At 37.5% G+C, this 18,058-nt stretch overlaps 1 protein-coding gene across 1 annotated transcript in view; it reads left to right on the top strand.

Moving 5' to 3' along the window:
• Positions 1-18,058, top strand: part of GRM5 (glutamate metabotropic receptor 5) — a 454,718-nt gene that overhangs the window by 423,062 nt on the left and 13,598 nt on the right. Inside the window, exon 9 of the mRNA XM_040963986.1 lies at positions 16,395-16,490. Within this exon, the coding sequence (XP_040819920.1) occupies positions 16,395-16,490 (96 nt within the window). The remainder of the gene's footprint in view (positions 1-16,394; positions 16,491-18,058) is intronic.

Raw genomic sequence — 18,058 nt, 5'->3', positions numbered from 1 at the left:
TGGCATCTGGGCCAAGACTCCGCCCCCCAGGGATCCTGTGTCTCCCTCCTGCATGGTCCTGGAATCACTTCAAGGAGTTCAAGACACAGACCCTTCGAGTGTGGGCAGACAGTTCTTGCTCTCAAATGGTCCACACCCTAGCTGCTCCTTCCCCACTGGCTTGTTCCCTAGTGGTGTGCCCTCTGCAGTCAGGGGACGGGCCTGATCAGGTGCCTGTGGATTTTTCCTTGAGCTTGCCTTCCTTCACCAGTGTTGTGTCCTATGGTTTCCTTTGCTTCCTGCTGTCTCCTTGGGGAGGCTCCTGCTGGAAGTCTTTGTACTGATTTGAAGCTTACCAGACTTTTGTTTGCAGCCTGGTATGCTCATCTGTGTGCACCCCCCTGGGATGCTGACTGCAATCCTGAACATTTTCAGCAGCTCTTTCTCAGGTGCATGGCACCGCCTGCCTCCGGTGGACTCCGGGGAGCCTCAGTCACCTCGCCTGCCCGGCACTTCTCCTCTTCTAGCTCTCTACTTCCCTGGCTTCTGTCCTAAAGTTTTCTGCATTCTCAGCTACATCTGCCTTGTGCGCTTGGCCATCTTGTCATCTTCAATACTTCTATAAACTGTATTTCACCAAGTCTTCTGGGTCACTTCATACAGAACTCATGTTTGTTTATTGTGTGTTTTTTCTCCGTATTAGACTGCATATTTCTTTTAGACATTGTCTTTTATCTCCCCATCACCAACAACTCAAATACCATCCGTATTTTAGCTATCCCTCTAAAATATGGGTTAGGTGACAGCAAAGATGGGCTTGTCTACTTTTTCTGATAAAGAAATACCTAGTGGGAAATTAGGATCAAATACTAGCTCACTCTAAGACAATAAGTCAACTCTTCATTTCCTGCTTACCAGGGCCTGGAAATATAACAGTTAAATACATTTTCATAACTCACTGGACAGATGAACTATGATTGTTAATAGGATTTATATTTGCTGGCTTACTATGTTGTGGGTAATATACCTAAGGTGCTTTGTTTTACATAATGTTTTGAAATTATTATTCAAATGGTTTGATGCTACAATAATTGAAGCACATTTGTGGGGCTATAAAATACTATATCTAGATGATTTTGATAAATTACATCTAAAACATTCTCTCATTCTCTTAGTTTAATGAATTGATATTCTTGAATGCTGTGATTACAGTGAATGTTAATTTGCATGTGATGTTAGTGATTTTATTTGTAACTACTTGAATTTGATTAAAGTGTTTTTGATTAATTGATACAAATTCTCTACAAATTGAGGTATACTAAGTAGATTTTTTTAAATTTCATTTCAAGAAATATTCTTTTTATTAACATGAGTCTTGCTTGGAAATGGCCTAGCTGCACCACTTATGGTACCTGTGAGTCATAATTTCTTACAGAAAATAGCATTTCATGTGAGCAAAATAAGTGCCTAAGATATAATTCTCTGAGCTAATAACTCTTTCTCTTTCCTCAGCACTATTCCCCTGGTAAAGAAGAAATGATTTGAATGTTTAACCATAAAATATAAATGTTTAAGAAGATACATTTATCCTAAGTTAAAAGTTAAATATATATATAAGATATATAATTTAATATAAAATAAATATATATATATATAAAGTCTTAGCACTCCAATTAATTGTTAGGAGTAGCACAATAAGTGAAAAAGATGATTAAGCTTCTTCAAAGTAATGCATGAAATGGTTGAAACTGGGCCAACCAAGCCCGAAGCATCTTCCTAGTCTCCCAAGTCAGTGCAGGAGCCTAACCACTTGAACAATGCTCTGATGAATTTCTAAGCACATTATCAGGAAGCTTGATCAGAAACTGAATAGCCAGGACTCAAACTGGCAATCATATAGGATGCTGGAACCACAGCTGGCAGCTCTACCCATTGCGCCAAAACATGGCCCCAGTTCACTATCATTTCTATGAAGTATCTACTAATTTTGAATTTCATTTCCACTCATTCCATCTATGCTAGCTTATGTAATTTATAAATCATTCTTAGCAATCTAGTCACACAAGTTTTAAACAGGCACAGCATATCATTCCAACTAATATTATCAGTTACTTAAATGGCTACGGTTGTATGTGTTTGTGTGTGTATGTGGCCTAGATGCATGTAAGTATATAAACACATGTATGACAGTCTTCAAGTTATTATTGTGTGTGGTGTGTGATGTATTTTTTGTGTTTTGGTTTGGACTGCATATTTAACTGACACATAACTATTGTACTTGTTCTGGGTGTATCATCTTATATTTCTGAGTTTACATACAATGTAAAATATTCAATCATGTAAATATGTGAACAAACAATGGGCATTTCTTGATGTTGAAAACATTCAAAACCCCATTCTTTTCGTTTACAAAAATACTTTAAAACTCACTACTTGACTTCGGCTTTTATGAGTTCTGTATAGAACACACAAAAATATTCTCTCAGATTTGTGTGCCCCAAAACTTTCACAGGAACATCTTCCTAAAAGGAGAAAGTTCTAATGAGCCAAGTTATCTGAACTGCTTATAGAGAGGCATATGGTATGTCTGTGTATCCCAACTGAATATAAAGAAAAACTTGTAACAGGAAAATTCTGAGGAATTTGCACTGTATGAATTTTTTTCACCAGTTCACCCAGGGCAAAGTAAAATTTTGCTTGTCACAGAACTTCAACTACAGCCATCAAAACTGACAAAAAAAGAAAAAGTTAAGGCACACACACACACACACACGCCAATTGTATGAAGAAAATTAAACAAAGTGATGTATTGAGATCCGATGGATTGGTGAGTAGTTCAGTTTTAGATACGTTGTAATACAGAGTCGTTCTGAATAAATTGAAAAGAGAAGGGATAAAATGGAGAATTAAGACAGTAAGACACAAAGAAATTTGGAATGTAGAAAGCAAGTGTTCCAGGTGAAGTCATCTTAACCTTGAGGCAACAGCCAGAACCAGGTTGTCATTTTTGAAGAATTAGCATAATTTCTATGGCTGTTGGAATAAAATACTAAAGGGAAATAAGGGCAAGATAAACTGTTGATTAGCATTTGGATATCAAACAGATGAGGTACTTGTTTTTTGTAATATTGGGTGAAATAGAAGTTTCAGAAGGTTTGGGAGAGGAGTTACATTGTAAGATTTATATAATGAAATGAAGAGATCCTTCTGACCTGAAATGTTAGAATGAACTATAGAGCGGCAAGATGGAGGAAGATGATCAGTTGTCCTCTCTGGTTAGGAGAGAAATTATGATGATTAAAATTAACAGATACAATGTGGGGACTTAATCATTCATGAGATGTTGGATGTTGCATACAAAGGCTTTTTACCTGTGTAAATGGGAAGACTTGGAGCTATGAAATTTAACCTTTGGGAAGACAAATGTGAAGGGTAAATTCAAAGATTACTTTTGGACAGTTTAATATTATGCCCTGTGATCTCAGTGAAGTCCAGACAAGAGCCCACTTTATGTGAAATGTAAAATGCATATACTGTAAAATCTAGGGGTTGGCATCAAAACTGCTTTGTTCCAAAATCAGTTTCTTTTTTAGCCACATTATCCATGACCCTATTGAAGTACTCATGTAAAGGAAGGGCTGGGCGAACCCATCTTCATTTGTTAATGATAGGACTAAATGAAAAATCAATTGGAATTGGGAGGAGTAAGGTAAAAGAGAAGAGGCTGAACAGAAAGATGTGCTTTTTTTGATACTGTTAAGATTTCTTAAAGATACCAAAGTAGGCAAATCCAAGAAGCAACTAGGAAAAAGGTCCTCAATCATGTAAGAGTTTAGATATAAAATGCAGTTTGGAAGCACTTAGAGCAGAAGAGAGAGCGGATTAAAAAATCAAAGTGTGACGATTAAGGAATTGTTGCGTATAAAGATCACAAGAAGCCCCTGCATCTCACGTATCAGTGGTACCATGACAGAGAAAGAGTGTATCAGACATGGATGAGTGCAGCGTACAACTGCCACAGAGGATGAAAATGTGCTGACTATTTCTACTTTATAAATGTTTTTGGATATTTTACCATAAATTATAAATATTTGAGAAGATACATTTATCTTAAGTTAAAATTCCATAACACATCAAAACATCACATGACACCCTAAAACTATGTGATTTATGTCAGTTGAAAGATTTTTAACTAAAAAATCTAAAATTATATGAAAGAATTGCCAATAGTTTCATTAAAAACAAAAATGAAGTAAAAAGGTTATCACTGGATGTACAACCAGATGTTGCTTGGTTTAAGAAAAAGCATTTTGAAATATCATCTCTTTGTTTCTCCAAAGCCCAAGAAAAGATAAAAATTAGTGTTCATTAGTCAGGTAGAACACTCTTTTTAATAGAATACTAGATCCCATAACATCAACATTGATGTAATGTGCAAACTGCAAAAATGCAGGCAGGATCCCTCTACCCAGGTATCCTTGGTTTCAAGAGCACAGTAACCCTCAGTGGCCTCCCCCAAGGCCTCAGCATGATGAGTTATAATTCCTAACAACCTGCATGCTTATGTCCAAGTTTCGTGTTCCTAAACCAACTGCAATACCACACGTGATAAACTGGACACTGTGGAAGCACAAGGGAATATCTGGGCTTGGCAACACTGCCATGATCCTGACACTTCGCCAGGAGTGTGCTGCCAACCAAGTGCAGCACAAACGGAATTCTGAGAAATGCGTGATGAGCAAGCTCCCCCTAGAGGGCAGCAGAGCCTCACAGGACGGCCTGCAAATAACCAACCAGAAGACAGTGGGAACTGTCACTGGAGAAGACACAAGACCAACAAAGAAGGAAAATTAGTGATGTGCAATACTACAGCAATGGCGTGATATAAAGGTCTGTTATATCCTACACTTTAAAAACAAGTGGACTGTGAAAAAGTTGGGCAGCAGTCTCAGAGAGCAAGTGAAAGTTATTCAGTGAATGTTATTATGCAAGCAATAATAATAAACAGGTGTGGTCTACTGAAGACCTATCTTGTTTGTGTTAAATGTGCGACAAGCCAGGCAGTGTGCTCACGGCAGCTTATTTTATTCCATCTCACCGTCCTCTTTCTAGGTTTCAAAGGAGGAAGCTAAGACCTTCTTCACTCCACTACTTACCAGATTATCAACAGGGGTGGGGGAGGAGACAAAGAGATAAACATCACTGAAATATTTCCCTTCTTTTGGATAAGTCCTCTGCTTTAGTAGAGCAAGAGATGTTAACAAATGTCAATACAGCTCTGAGTCATTTACTTTTGGGTTATTTTCTTTGATCTAGTTTTCTAGAGCATACATTTTAGCTCAGCACACCCGATACGTGTTCTGCTTTTACCCTCATCTAATGTTGTGGCTTTATGTTTGTGGCTTTAACTAAATTTGAACCTTTGTGGCTCAGTTTCTTTGTTTGCAAAATAAGAATGCTAATGTGTCTATATCATAGTGTCTTTGTGAAATTAAGTGCTACATCTTATGTAAAACTTCAATTCTTTGCTTTAAGTACCACTGCTCCTCATGTTTAAAGCAGAAATTTAAGATATATTATAATTTACTCAAAATCATGGTGCTCCTAAGTGGTACTGCTGTGAATCAAATCCATGTTAATTAACTTGAAAGTCTGTGCACTTGGTTATCACAACATGTGGCCCATCTAAATAAAGCCCAGTGAGCTTAAAATTTTTTGAAGAACTATTGTATATTCATGTGATATGTATTCACTCGTTCGTAGTGATTGGAGATGTGTGATTGTGTATGTTTATGAATACACAGCATACATGTTTACATGTTTGATTATATAACACTCTACCATAGCAAGCCACTGTATTTTCTAGATTACAAAGCAACTCCTTTGCTGCCTCTACTTGGTACTTAGTATTTCAGAAGCACCAGTAACTATTTCTCAAGGTATTCTCTAGTATGAAAATGAAACCATTTCAGTTTCATTTACGATAATAGATGTTTGGCAATAGAAAAGTGGCTTCATAATGGCAAAAATTAGTCAATTGAACTGGTATAATTAGGTGAGGCTATGGTGAACCACAAAGCATGCGGAAACCAGGAGAAATAGAGTTCCTTTTACTAAAGTGATGCTGTCAAAACATTGTAATGAAGAATAAACATCAGTGGGATGGCAGCTGCCAACTCATGAACATATGCTTTTAGTCCCGCTCTGCTCCGCATTGCAGGGGGAGAGTCCATACTTCCAGGTCTGCTTCCCTCCGTGGACAGATTTCAGAGCCTAGTCGGCTGTTATTACCCCATTAGCATGTTTCACCCCCTCACTCCTGCCTAATACAGAACGCCTCTCCTCCCCACTCCTCCCTAATATAGAAGGCCCTAAGAAGATTACATCCTCCCTTTCCCATTTCATCCTTCACGTGTTCTTGTCAAAAGCAATATTAGGGCCTGGCGCAATAGCCCTAGTGGCCAAAGTCCTCGCCTTGAACATGCTGAGATCCAATATGGGTGCCAGTTCTGATCCTGGCAGCCCCACTTCCTATCCCACTCCCTGCTCATGGCCTGGGAAAGCAGTCGAGGACAGGCCAAAGTGTTGGGACCCTGAACCCACATTAGAGACCTGGAAGAATCTCCTGGCCACAGATTGGCTCAGCTCCAGCCTATGCGGCTACTTGGGGAATGGGCCATCAGACAGAAGATCTTCCTCTCTGTCTCTCCTCCTCTCTGTATATCTCACTTTCCAATAAATAAACAGATTGATCTTTTTAAAAATATTAAAATCTGAGATAGGAACTACAAGAGGGAAACATAGCAAAGACATCTTTTACTGTGGAAATGTGGCAGGAGGCATTGAAGGTGCAACAAAGTGAAAGAGAACCAGGCCAGAAAAAAAGCCGGGGGACAAACTGAACATCTTTGCTGGCAAGAGAAAAGTTGGTGAATGAACTGTTTATAAAGACAGTGAAAGCGAAGTTAAGACGAAGTTGATGTGGATAAGTACCACTGCATCACCTTTGGTCAGTAGTGTGTTTTTTGTTTTGTTTAGTTTACCATTTGTATAGCTGATAAGGCTTCTTGCTTATAGCATCTTCGCAGGTGCATTCAAGCACACACGGACAAAATGTGTTTATCTTCTGCTATATGCCAAGCCCTAAGCGAGGTGCTTGTTAGAAAAACACACATGCTCCTGTCCCTTTGAAGTTTACAGTTAATTAGTAAAGACAGGATAATAAGCTAGTAAAGAAACCTAATTGCAATTTGTATTAAATGTTATAAAAAAAAAAAAGGCAATATGGCTCTACTGGAGGAAAACAAGGGAGACAGGATGACAAACACAAAGAGCTTCGTCTGTCCCCATTCCTTTTTTAAGATCTAAATCACAGTAGTCCAAGTTAGAGTTCTTGGGGAAAAACGCCTTGTGTTGGCTAGGCTGAAATGGAGAAAAAAGTCCCTCACACAGTAACCCGCAAGACTAGATGGAGCTTATACAGTCATACCCCATGTGAAGGTTCATGCTTTCCTAAGTATTAGGGGAGGAATGGGAAAAGCAAGACAAAATATTTTGTGTCAGAACTGCCTTGGAAAACTTCCAGCATCATACAATGTTTTAGTGAGGGAAAAAAATTGGTCTGGAAGTGACAGTATTAGGTACCTATTAACATGAAGCATTTTGAATGAATTCTCATCTGATCCCTACCTTTGCATTTTGTAATTAGAGAATTACAAATGAGTCTACTAATATTGCACAGCTAGCTTATGATGCATAATGGGGTGTGAGACTGAGGAAAAAAAGAGAAATTCATTTTTATTTAAATTAAACTGACTTAAAGAACACAGTGTGTTATTTCTTTTCAAAGGTTAGGTGCAATATGTAATGATTATATCAGGTTAATTTACATATCTATCAGCTCACACCTGTATCACCTCTTCAATTGAGAATATTCAAAATCCTTTGTACTGCTGTTCTGGAATACTCAGCTAGCATTATCAACCACAACTCTCCTTCCGCCCTATAGAATGTCCATGGTGACTTGCATCCAGCTGTACTTGTTTGCCATCTCTCTCCGTCCCTTCCTCCACCCTCTTCCACACTGAGTCCCTGGTAACTACTATTCCACTCTCTACTTCCGTGATGTCCACTGTTTAATGTTCTGCATATTGCTTAGATCTTGCAATGTTTGTTTTACTGTGCTGATGTATTTCACTTAATAGAATGTCCTCCTGTTTATCCTTGCTGCCACAAAATGGCAGAAACCTATCTTTTACATGGCTGAAATATTATATTATATTATATTGTATTATATTATATCATATCATATCATATCATATTATATTATATTATATATATTATATATATTATATTATATATATTATATTATATTATATTATATTATATTATATCATATCATATCATATCATATTATATTATATATTATATGCCAGATTTTCTGAGGTCTAAATTTCATGCAATTCTGAGAGCCCTATTTTTAAGATTGCAAGTATGAATGTAAATATAGGAACAGAACCCACCAGGGAGCTACTGGGCGTGAAGAGCGTGGACTCTCCACTGGCTTCCCTGCAAATCATCTTCCAGAGTTACTGAAGTTTGAACTCTGTCAGTCCCCAGACACAAAGTCTGGTTGTTAGTTCAAATTGTATCTAAGGTTAGTAACAAAAGACAATTGAGATTCAGATCCAATAAAACAAAAAGAACTCATTAAGAGCTGAGGCAAGGGCACAAGCCAAGGGTGTCTCAAGAAAAATGAAAGGATTATAAATATAGCACAGTTGCCTGTATCCCTTAGGTCATTTACAGACCGAACTGGAGCCCCAAATTAGTAACATGTAAAGCCATAATTTGAATGAGAAACAATATGTGACATAGTTGATCAATCAGATGACACTGAGTGAGCTACTTAATCCCCCTCCCTGTGTCCTAGTTCTCCCTCATTTATAAAATGGGAATAATAACAACAATAATCTAGAGTTCATAGGATTGTTACAATGATTAAATTGTCAGTTCCGGCACTTGGATTGGTGTCTGATACTTTCTTGCTCTTGCTGTGGTTCATCTAACTTCACCCAGCTTCATCTAACTTCAAAGCTTTTCTAGTTGTTCATGTACAAAAATGTAAGGAAGAATCACTATTGGAAAATTACTCATTTGTCTACAGAAAGAATAAATTATTCATCTGCAAATTCCTCGGTCTTAACACAGAAGCAACATTCCATTAGTGCTTCCTTGGATGATCCTTTAGGCTGCTCCTGTTCTCTGAAAATCCTGCCTGTAGTCAACATCTTGTTACTCCCAGAAATGTTTTTCCTATTGAGGATGTCATGTAGGTTTGTAAAGCACCTTAGAATTGTTTTAAAATCTGTATCTTCCTGGGTTTTATTGATTGTGAAGCAAATAGCCATGTTGAAGGAAAGTACACTGTGAAAAGGCAATGACTTAAGATGATTCATATCTTACAACAAGTTTTTATCATAAGTGAGATTCAAATGCATCCTTTGGGAATTCTCTGAAAGCTAAATGAAAGGCTTTACTCAATGCAACATTTCACACACATTTCCATATCACTATGCTGTAATTTACTAGACTATTCTCCACTGGTTTGTTTGTTCTTGTTTGGCTTTTGCTGTTTTCAATAACACTGAAAAAAAAAATCTTTGTGGAAAAAGTAAAACAAAACAACTTTTGAGCTTCTATTGAATTACCACCTTAGAATAAATTCTTATGAATAGAATTACTGGGTTAATAGCACCCAGTCTTTATAGCTTAAACGCTTACTTTAATTGTTTCTTCACCTGTCAACTTCTATCTTCCCTTTGTTTTTATAGAGAACAGCATAATATGCTTCCTGGCAGTTTCTCAAATATTTTTGCAATTTATTCCCACTTTTGACATTATTTTATGGGATTGTTAATCATGCCTAACTCATTCTGAAACCTTTGCACGAATCAAATTAACATTTCAAGTCTGGGCGAAAGATATCTTCTCTGAGTAGTACAACATCTGCCAAACTCTTTATTAGCAAATCCAATATATTTATTTTGATAGGTACACAGTAGGTAGAGGGTTATTACTTTGCAATATTACTTTGTAGTAGTAAAATACCTAAGTTTGGAAGACCCCTAGTGACTCTCCTCTGCATTCACCTGGAATATTCCTCCAGTTACTTTGAGATGAAAGATTAACTTGGGTTTTCCTTCAGCTTGTTTAGTAATATTCTCAAGTTGTTTGAATTTTCTACTACCCCTTTCTTGTCTCTGTTTATGCCAGTTTCTTATACCTTGATCCTTTGTTAGCTGTTCTCAGCAATACCTTTATAAAATCCAGGTTTGGGGGGGAGGGTATTTTGTTTTGTTTTTTATATATTCCACTACAGGTAAACTCCAGCCACAAGACTGGCATCTTGTTAGGAAAGGGCCCAGAAGGTGATTTATTCCATCTAGTTGCTGTAGTCAATTTTTTTTTAAAAAAATAGGTGTATATTGGGCTGAAAGTCTAGCTCCACTTCATATATACTACTACATGTATAACATGTATGATCCTTCAAATGTGTTATCAGACTATTTAAGTAAGGGGACAGGTTGCCATGAAATGAAGAAAATAGTAAAATCTTTTAAAAAAAGTATGAAATTGGGAGGTAGAACATCTAATACCTAGTTCCACTCCCATAACATGATCACTATAGACATCTTGGTCAGAATGTGAAATTTTTGGAGCCACAGGTTTCTTATCTAAAGGACGCCTATACCAATTGCATTTCTAAATTTATGGAGAGGATTAAATGATATAGGAGAAGCTTTTCCATGATATCATTAATTTTATTCAATTACTATATTGCAACATAGTTTTTCTCTGCACTTTGACTGCCAACATCCAAAATTAGGATGACTCTGTAGGAAATGAGTATTATCCGTATGACCTTCTTGGCTTCAACATTTTACTGACTGCTGAGCATTTTCCTATGTATTCCCTATTCTGTAAGTTGTCTTCCTGCCCCACTTTGCTCAGGCTGCCCAGCATCATATATCAGTGCATCAGTGCCACTTGAGGGACCACATCCTGCGGTATAGGTGGTACCTTATGCTCATTTGGTGAATGAGTTTTCTCTGAGATCTCTTTTTATTCTTCTCTTCTTCTATTTTATTTTTAATTTTCTGATACAATACCATAGGCTCTGAGATTTTCCTTACCTCCTCCTCAAACTCCCCCTGGCAGATTTCCCCCATATTATAACAATAGTACTGTCTTTCAGAAATTCTCAAAAGATCCCACTCCTGAGATGTTGAGGATTTCAAACTTACCTGAGGTGTCTGTTCTCATGGCCCCAAACTCACCCCAAGGGTGATGATTTTAGGAGTTTGGGTCATGAGAACAGGCATCTCAGGATGCACAGTGGCATGTTTCTAGTGCTGTTCAAATTGGCTCTCCTTTCAAAAAAACAAATTTTACCCATGTTACTCTCTTTCTTGAGATCAGCCAAGCCCATTAAAATCTTTATCACATCTTCAAGTGAGTGATACAAGAATTGCACAGCCATTTCCTGATTGGGGAACATCCAGCCATTTCCTAATCATCTTCCCCATAATTTCACATGGTAGGAATTAAGATGATAAAATAAAAACATGACACTGTGCTACAAACAGTAGTACAGGGTCTCCTTGTTGCAGCTCAAGCCTCCTTAAGTCAAGCTGGTGGGAAAAGCATTGCTTCTGAACAGCAGGTGAGGTAGGAAAAGAACCTCTATCATGGACTCTTCCCTGCATCTCAGATGTACTATCACACTGAGAAACCCCTTTACTCATCCTGCTATTTGATTCCACTAGACTTTTCACTTCTAAACCACTTGAAAGCCCATATTTGATGATGAACCCCTTTTTATCCTTTTCATTAACACCTCATTTACTGGATATATTTTTAACAAATCTGATTCTCTTCTAAGGATACCCCTGGGGGCTTTAAAATAAGGTTATGTGTTCTTTTACTTGAGGTGTTTCATAGGACTGTCAATGCTACTTTCAGACATACCATGCATGAGAATACAAAATACTTCGACTCCATAAGACCCCGGCTATCTAGTTATCCTTCTGTATTTTTACTATGTTTATAAATACCATTTACACTCATCACTAAATATCTATATTCATTATGAGTTCTTTTGTTCATTCTAGGTATCATTAGTGCCCATGTAAAAGGCAAGTTATTATGATGGGTTTTTTTATATTCAAATTTTAACTATTAAATTCTTGTGCATTTTACCATTCTACTCCCCACACATAATAAAAGTTTTATTTCCAATATCAATGCTACCTTTTCCTCCCTTGCTTTCAATCATTATTTATCCAGTACCTACTATTTCATCTGACACACACAATACGTCTTCCAATGTCTTCATTTGTTCCAGTCTTTCGTATCATTGTGGATTATTTATCCATGCTAGATAAGAGTCAATATAAAAATAACAGGAATTCCATGTTCAGTAGTCAAGGAGGAAGAATGGAAAAAAAAGAAGAAAAAATTTCAATCCAAAGCATTACGAAGAACTTACAGTTATTACCCAATTATGAGTGACTCTTACTCCACGTCTTCTAGAATCACTAGGTAAGAGTGGGCTTGCGTTGCAGTTGGCAAAGAGAAGCAATTGCTTGTGAGGGAGAGGAAGTCAACAAGAACAAGAGTATCTTCAGAGAAGACAACTAATGCTTACATCAGAACAAGTCAATGTGGAATGCATGAAAACAACCATAAAGGCTGTACATGCTCATGTTTTGGCCTATAAATCAGTGTTGGAGAGCTTAGAGTTTATAGGGAAATGTATAGGTTCAAGAACCTTAAGCTTCATGCAAGGCATGTGTTAGTCACCCAGTACATCTTTTACAGGAATGCATGCATTGACAGGGTTGTAAAAATGTTTGAACATATAGAAGGACAATATGTATATAAGCTTCTTCTAGCTACTGACATCAAGGTCTGCATGTTATCTCTGAGAACATTTAACCATTCTCACTGTTTTAACCACTGTGTCATAACGGATCCCCAGCAAGCCCATCATTAAACTTCCACATTCTTACAGGTATGATCCTATTGGCTATCTCCACTGCATGTCCTAGCAGCACTTCAAATGTAATATTCAAAGTTGAACCTTTTTAAAATTCCTTACCCAAAATACACCCCTTCTGTTATTTTCTGAGCCCAGTTGTCTATACAATCTAAGACTAGCAGGGATAGTAATAAAAACCCATCTCTCATACATCGATTATACAATAAATTCTCATTTTGCTTCCTAAATAGTTTTTATAACTTCAAATTATTATTTATCTATTTTCATTTTATTGGAAAGGCAAATCTAAAAAAAAAAGTCAATCCAGGCACCTCTGTGACTAGCAGATGTGCAATTACTTGGGCTGTCATCAACTCCCCAGAGTATATATTTACAAAAACCTGAATCCAATGCAGAAGAGCCAGAATTCAAACTAAACGTTTTAGAGACTTAAAACTATACCTAACATCTGACCCCAAATTATTTTTAAAATTGTACTCTTAAGGCCTGGTACAATGGCTCAATTGGCTAGTCCTCCTCCATCAAATAGGAGGATCCCATATGAGTGCTGGTTTATGTCTCGGTCACTTCACTTCCCTTCCAGCTCCCTGCTTGTGGCCTGTGAAAGCACTGAGACACTGCAACTACATGGAAGATCCAGAAGAGGTTCCTGGCTCCTGGATTCAGGTCATTTCAGCTATGGCCATTGTGACCGCATGGGAATGAATCAGCAGATGGATATCTTTGTTTTTCTCTGTAGACCTGCTTTTCCAATAAAAATAAATAAATCTTTTTTTTAAAGTAATGCATGTCAGCACTACTTTAACATATTATCATCTCTTCTATAGAATATTGCAGTAACCATGCTTTTCCCAGGCCTCTCAGAACCTAAAGGTAAATGCATAATGAGCTTTTGTACTGTCCCCACCTATATTTCACTTTTCGCTCTCATTTTATATATAGTGTTAAAATATTAAATAGTGCCTCTCTTGCTGTTGAGCTGTATGTGTTTGCCCCCTATTTTTTCTTCTCCTGTCTTATCTCATTGACCCAGACTAGTTGGGAAGAGATAGCCTTTTTGTACTGTAATTAGACTTCCCACATTACTTAGAAATTATTTGTGTTACCTTCTCTCCCTCCATCAATGGTTTGAGTCACCCATAGGTTTGTATGTTACAGTGCCCAGCGCAAGGAATATTAGGTGAATAATTAAGAATGATGCAAACTCTCCCTGTTTTCTTTTCTTTTTCTTTTTCTTTTTTTTTTTTTTTTTTTTTTTTGGTTTTCAGTGTGTGTAAAAGGTAGAGAGACACAGAGACAGAAAGAACTTTCATTCTTTTATCCCCCCCCCATACTTAGTAGTTCTAAAACTTCAATTTTTCCATTGGAATTGGTAAATTTTTCTTTTGTTTCTATGTTTTAATGAAAGCTCTTACCAAAACAAAGTTGAGATTTTATAGGAGAGGATGCTCATATTTCATAAATGGAAGCCACCTGGCAAAGCATGTTTGTGACATGGGAGGAAGGGAGGGAGAAAAAGAGGCAGAAGGAGAGATGGGGCGGGGTGGGGAGGAGTGCTTGTGGGCATGAAGAGTGTGGATATCGAGACTCATTCATGAGAAATTCTAGGAGTTGGCAATTAGCTTAAAAGGAGATATTTTTAAAAGTATATTAAGAATCCCTTTGTAAGGAACTGAAAAACCATAATTATTACTCTATTAATATTCTTTGAATGTAAGCTGTAGCACATTATTTTCTTTTATAATGTGATTCACAAATAAGCACAGTCTTTTCTGTTGAAATGTGGAGTGCCATTCTTGATTGGTACTTCACAACGGATTTCCTTCTAAGGGATCCTCTTTGGAAAATACAGACTACTCCATCTGGTTTGGCTCAAAGCTTCACTTTCCTTAACATAATCTTTCTTGCTTTCTCATCCTTATGGGTCACACCTGAGATACCTTCTCTGCAGACTAGTTCTTCTCCCAGGACTGTGTGCTGCATGAGGCTAATGATTTTTCTCTATATATGCAATAAATCCTATCACCTAGAATTTAATAGATGCTTAACTATGTCCACTGAACAAATGAAAAAACTGTATCCACTTGACCTGTGTATGTGTAATGAGCCATTTTCATCCAAATACTAAAATATTTAAGAGAATGGCCTGTGCGCAGGACAAATTCAATGTTTATTGCATATTTTTGTATGTGACATTACTTTCTGAGATAACTGAGAAACAACTAGCAATAATGTGGTTATAAAGATGTAAACCAGTCATAGAGTATTAGCTCCCTATATCATTACCTGTCTAATAACAGAAAGCAGATGCAGTGGCATCATATCAGGGTCCAGGTTCAAAAAGGAAGAAGTAATAATAACTCCTGAGGAGTTTTTGGAGGCCTACAAGGCATGCTTGAAGTTATTAGTCAAATAACTAATCATTTGACTTTAGGAAAGTCAGTTAAATGAGCCTTGGGTTCCTCATTTGGCAAATGGGAATCATAGTTTTTATTATATAACTCATTCATTTAAACTAAGTGAAAGGGCTCTTTTCTGTGGAAGCCTGTTGGCTCTGCAGACTGTCTCGGAAGTATAAAATCTCATCTTTTAGACTTATAGCAGTCAGGGGTTGTGAATTTCTAAGACAAAAGCAACACAATATTGACCATCAAGTTTTAGCTGAATGGTTATAAAAGTCTTGAAAATCTAAATGACATGTCCGTGTTTTGACTTTGCAGTGGTTAATATTCAAACATGTAACACTCAATGAAGAATCACTGATGAAAATAATTTGGGGATAATAGATGACAACACGTAACAACTAACAGTGGGTTCTGAATTTTGAGTCACTATGTTCAAAAACCAGCCCAACCAGTGACTGTATGCTTTAATTATTTTGTTCAATCCTTGTGATCTTTAATTTCTTTTCATCAGCAAAATAGAAATAATAACAGAGCCTTTGCCACAGGGTTGCTGCCAGAATTAAATTTGGGTAAGATTCTAACAGTGTCTGATGGTGAGCATTACATAAATTTTAACTTAGTGATTGGTTTTCATCTTTTTCTTGCATCCTGGAAAATTATATTCTTGCAACCATTAACTATTAAATCTGATGACTTTACAGATAAATAAGCATGGTACAGACATGATTGACATGTGATTTAACCAAGAAGTAACAAGTCACCAGTTCTAAACACTTCACACCACAAATATCTGATAACTCTCATGGATTGGCCATTGCGTTGTGAAACAGGAAGCCCTGTTTTGGCGTTGGGTTACCCTCTCTTCAGTCAAGGCACTTCCTCAATCTGGCAGTTAAGCACACAATCACGTCTTTCTGTTTGCTCCTGTCCTTGTTCATGCTCACCAGGTACAAAGACAGGAGACTGGCCCAGCACAAGTCGGAAATAGAGTGTTTCACCCCCAAAGGGAGTATGGGGAATGGTGGGAGAGCAACAATGAGCAGGTAAGCAAACTGTGAGTGGCCTGAGGTGGTGTGAAATAAATGTATGCAAGCTAGAGGAACAGGTGGCTCCCTGGTCTGGGTCCTCACTCACTGAGCACTCCACATAGTGTGTCCTAGCTGGGCCACAACAGATTTTCTACATGTTTTTCGTTTGAAACGCCCATACCATCCTCGTGTAAAGTAAAGGGAGCCTCCTGTCCCACATGCTGCTGTTTCCTAGGGTTGTACGCTTTGCATGTCTGAAGCCTCAGCTCAAAATCCATTCTCCTCTGGGCCTCAAATTATTGGTCATATGGTTCTGGAGTTTGCAAAGTGGGATATATTGGAGAAAATTCATTCCAGGACTATCCAATCACCTATTAAAATAAATGCAAACACTTAGGACTGATTCTGAGGGAACACTTCAGCCCCAGATTCTGAACCAACCTGGCAATCCGTGTGACCTACTTTAAATGTGACCTCATCTTACAGCAAGGGCAAGGTCTATGTGAACCCATTGGATGATAGAGGGAAGAGGCTTTTCCTGACCTAAAATCAGAAAAGCTGATCCTCCTCTAGCTACCATAGCTTTGCAGCTCCTTAACTTCTTTGTGTTGGTGAATATTCCCTGTCGCTACGCTGTGCATGCTCATTCATACTATGTATTCTCAATGAATTGTAACCAGTGAACTGCCGTAATTGGAAATATAAACATCAACTAAGCTTTGTTGCATGTAATGAGCGTGCTTTATTGCATGAGACTGGGTTTTACAAAAAGACCTCTGAAGGCAACAATAGTCAAAAATGTCATTAAATAGCTCCTGTGTGCTGCAGGAGTCTCGAGTTGAAAATCACTCACTACAAACTAACTTATAAGTTGTTGTGGCATTTCCCAATCTGTCTTTGGCGCAGAAGTATGGGATGGAACTCACAAATTATTCTGCATTAGAAAAAATGGGAAGTCCAGGAAGTTGATTATGTACATTTAAGGTCTGTGTGTAAAGAGAGTAGAACATGAGACCCAGCTGCCCAAAAAGATGATTCCTGTTGAAATTTCACCCTCCAACCTTGTTGCTTCCTTCGTGGTGGGCTACTTTCTATTCTCAAAGTAATGAATGACTTTATTTAAAGGCTGCCACATTGGACAAATATCAAGATGTCATTCAAATTGCTGTCTAGAATAAGAACTAAGAAACACACCGAATAGCTCTGGCCAAGACTAGGCAATGAGAGAGTATGTGTATATGAGATACATATTTGTATAGCTGATAACTTCAGATTGTTTTGTGGGAGTAACACAAAAGACTGTCATTGGGGCACCTGGCTTTCTTCCACTAAGATATAAAACTTCAGCATAACTCACAGCCATAAAAAACAGATAAATGGCATGAGAATAAGCTGGACAAAGTAAAAATGACTACATCAAATGAGAGACTAAGGGCTGTTTCCTTACTGATTTCAGAATTGAAATCCGGAACTGGCATTCCCAAAACAAAGGCTGACATGGTAGCCTAACAAACACACTAAGCAAAATTATGGATAATGTAAATAATACAACCAAGGAATCTGCGATATAACACATTGTATAG

This window comes from Ochotona curzoniae, unplaced genomic scaffold (assembly GCF_017591425.1).
Source record: "Ochotona curzoniae isolate NIBS_2020 unplaced genomic scaffold, NIBS_Ocur_1.0 scaffold_3223, whole genome shotgun sequence".
NCBI classification, from domain to species: Eukaryota; Metazoa; Chordata; class Mammalia; order Lagomorpha; family Ochotonidae; genus Ochotona; species Ochotona curzoniae.
Note: the sequence above shows the minus strand (reverse complement) of the source record. Positions and strands in the feature narration are given on the sequence as shown.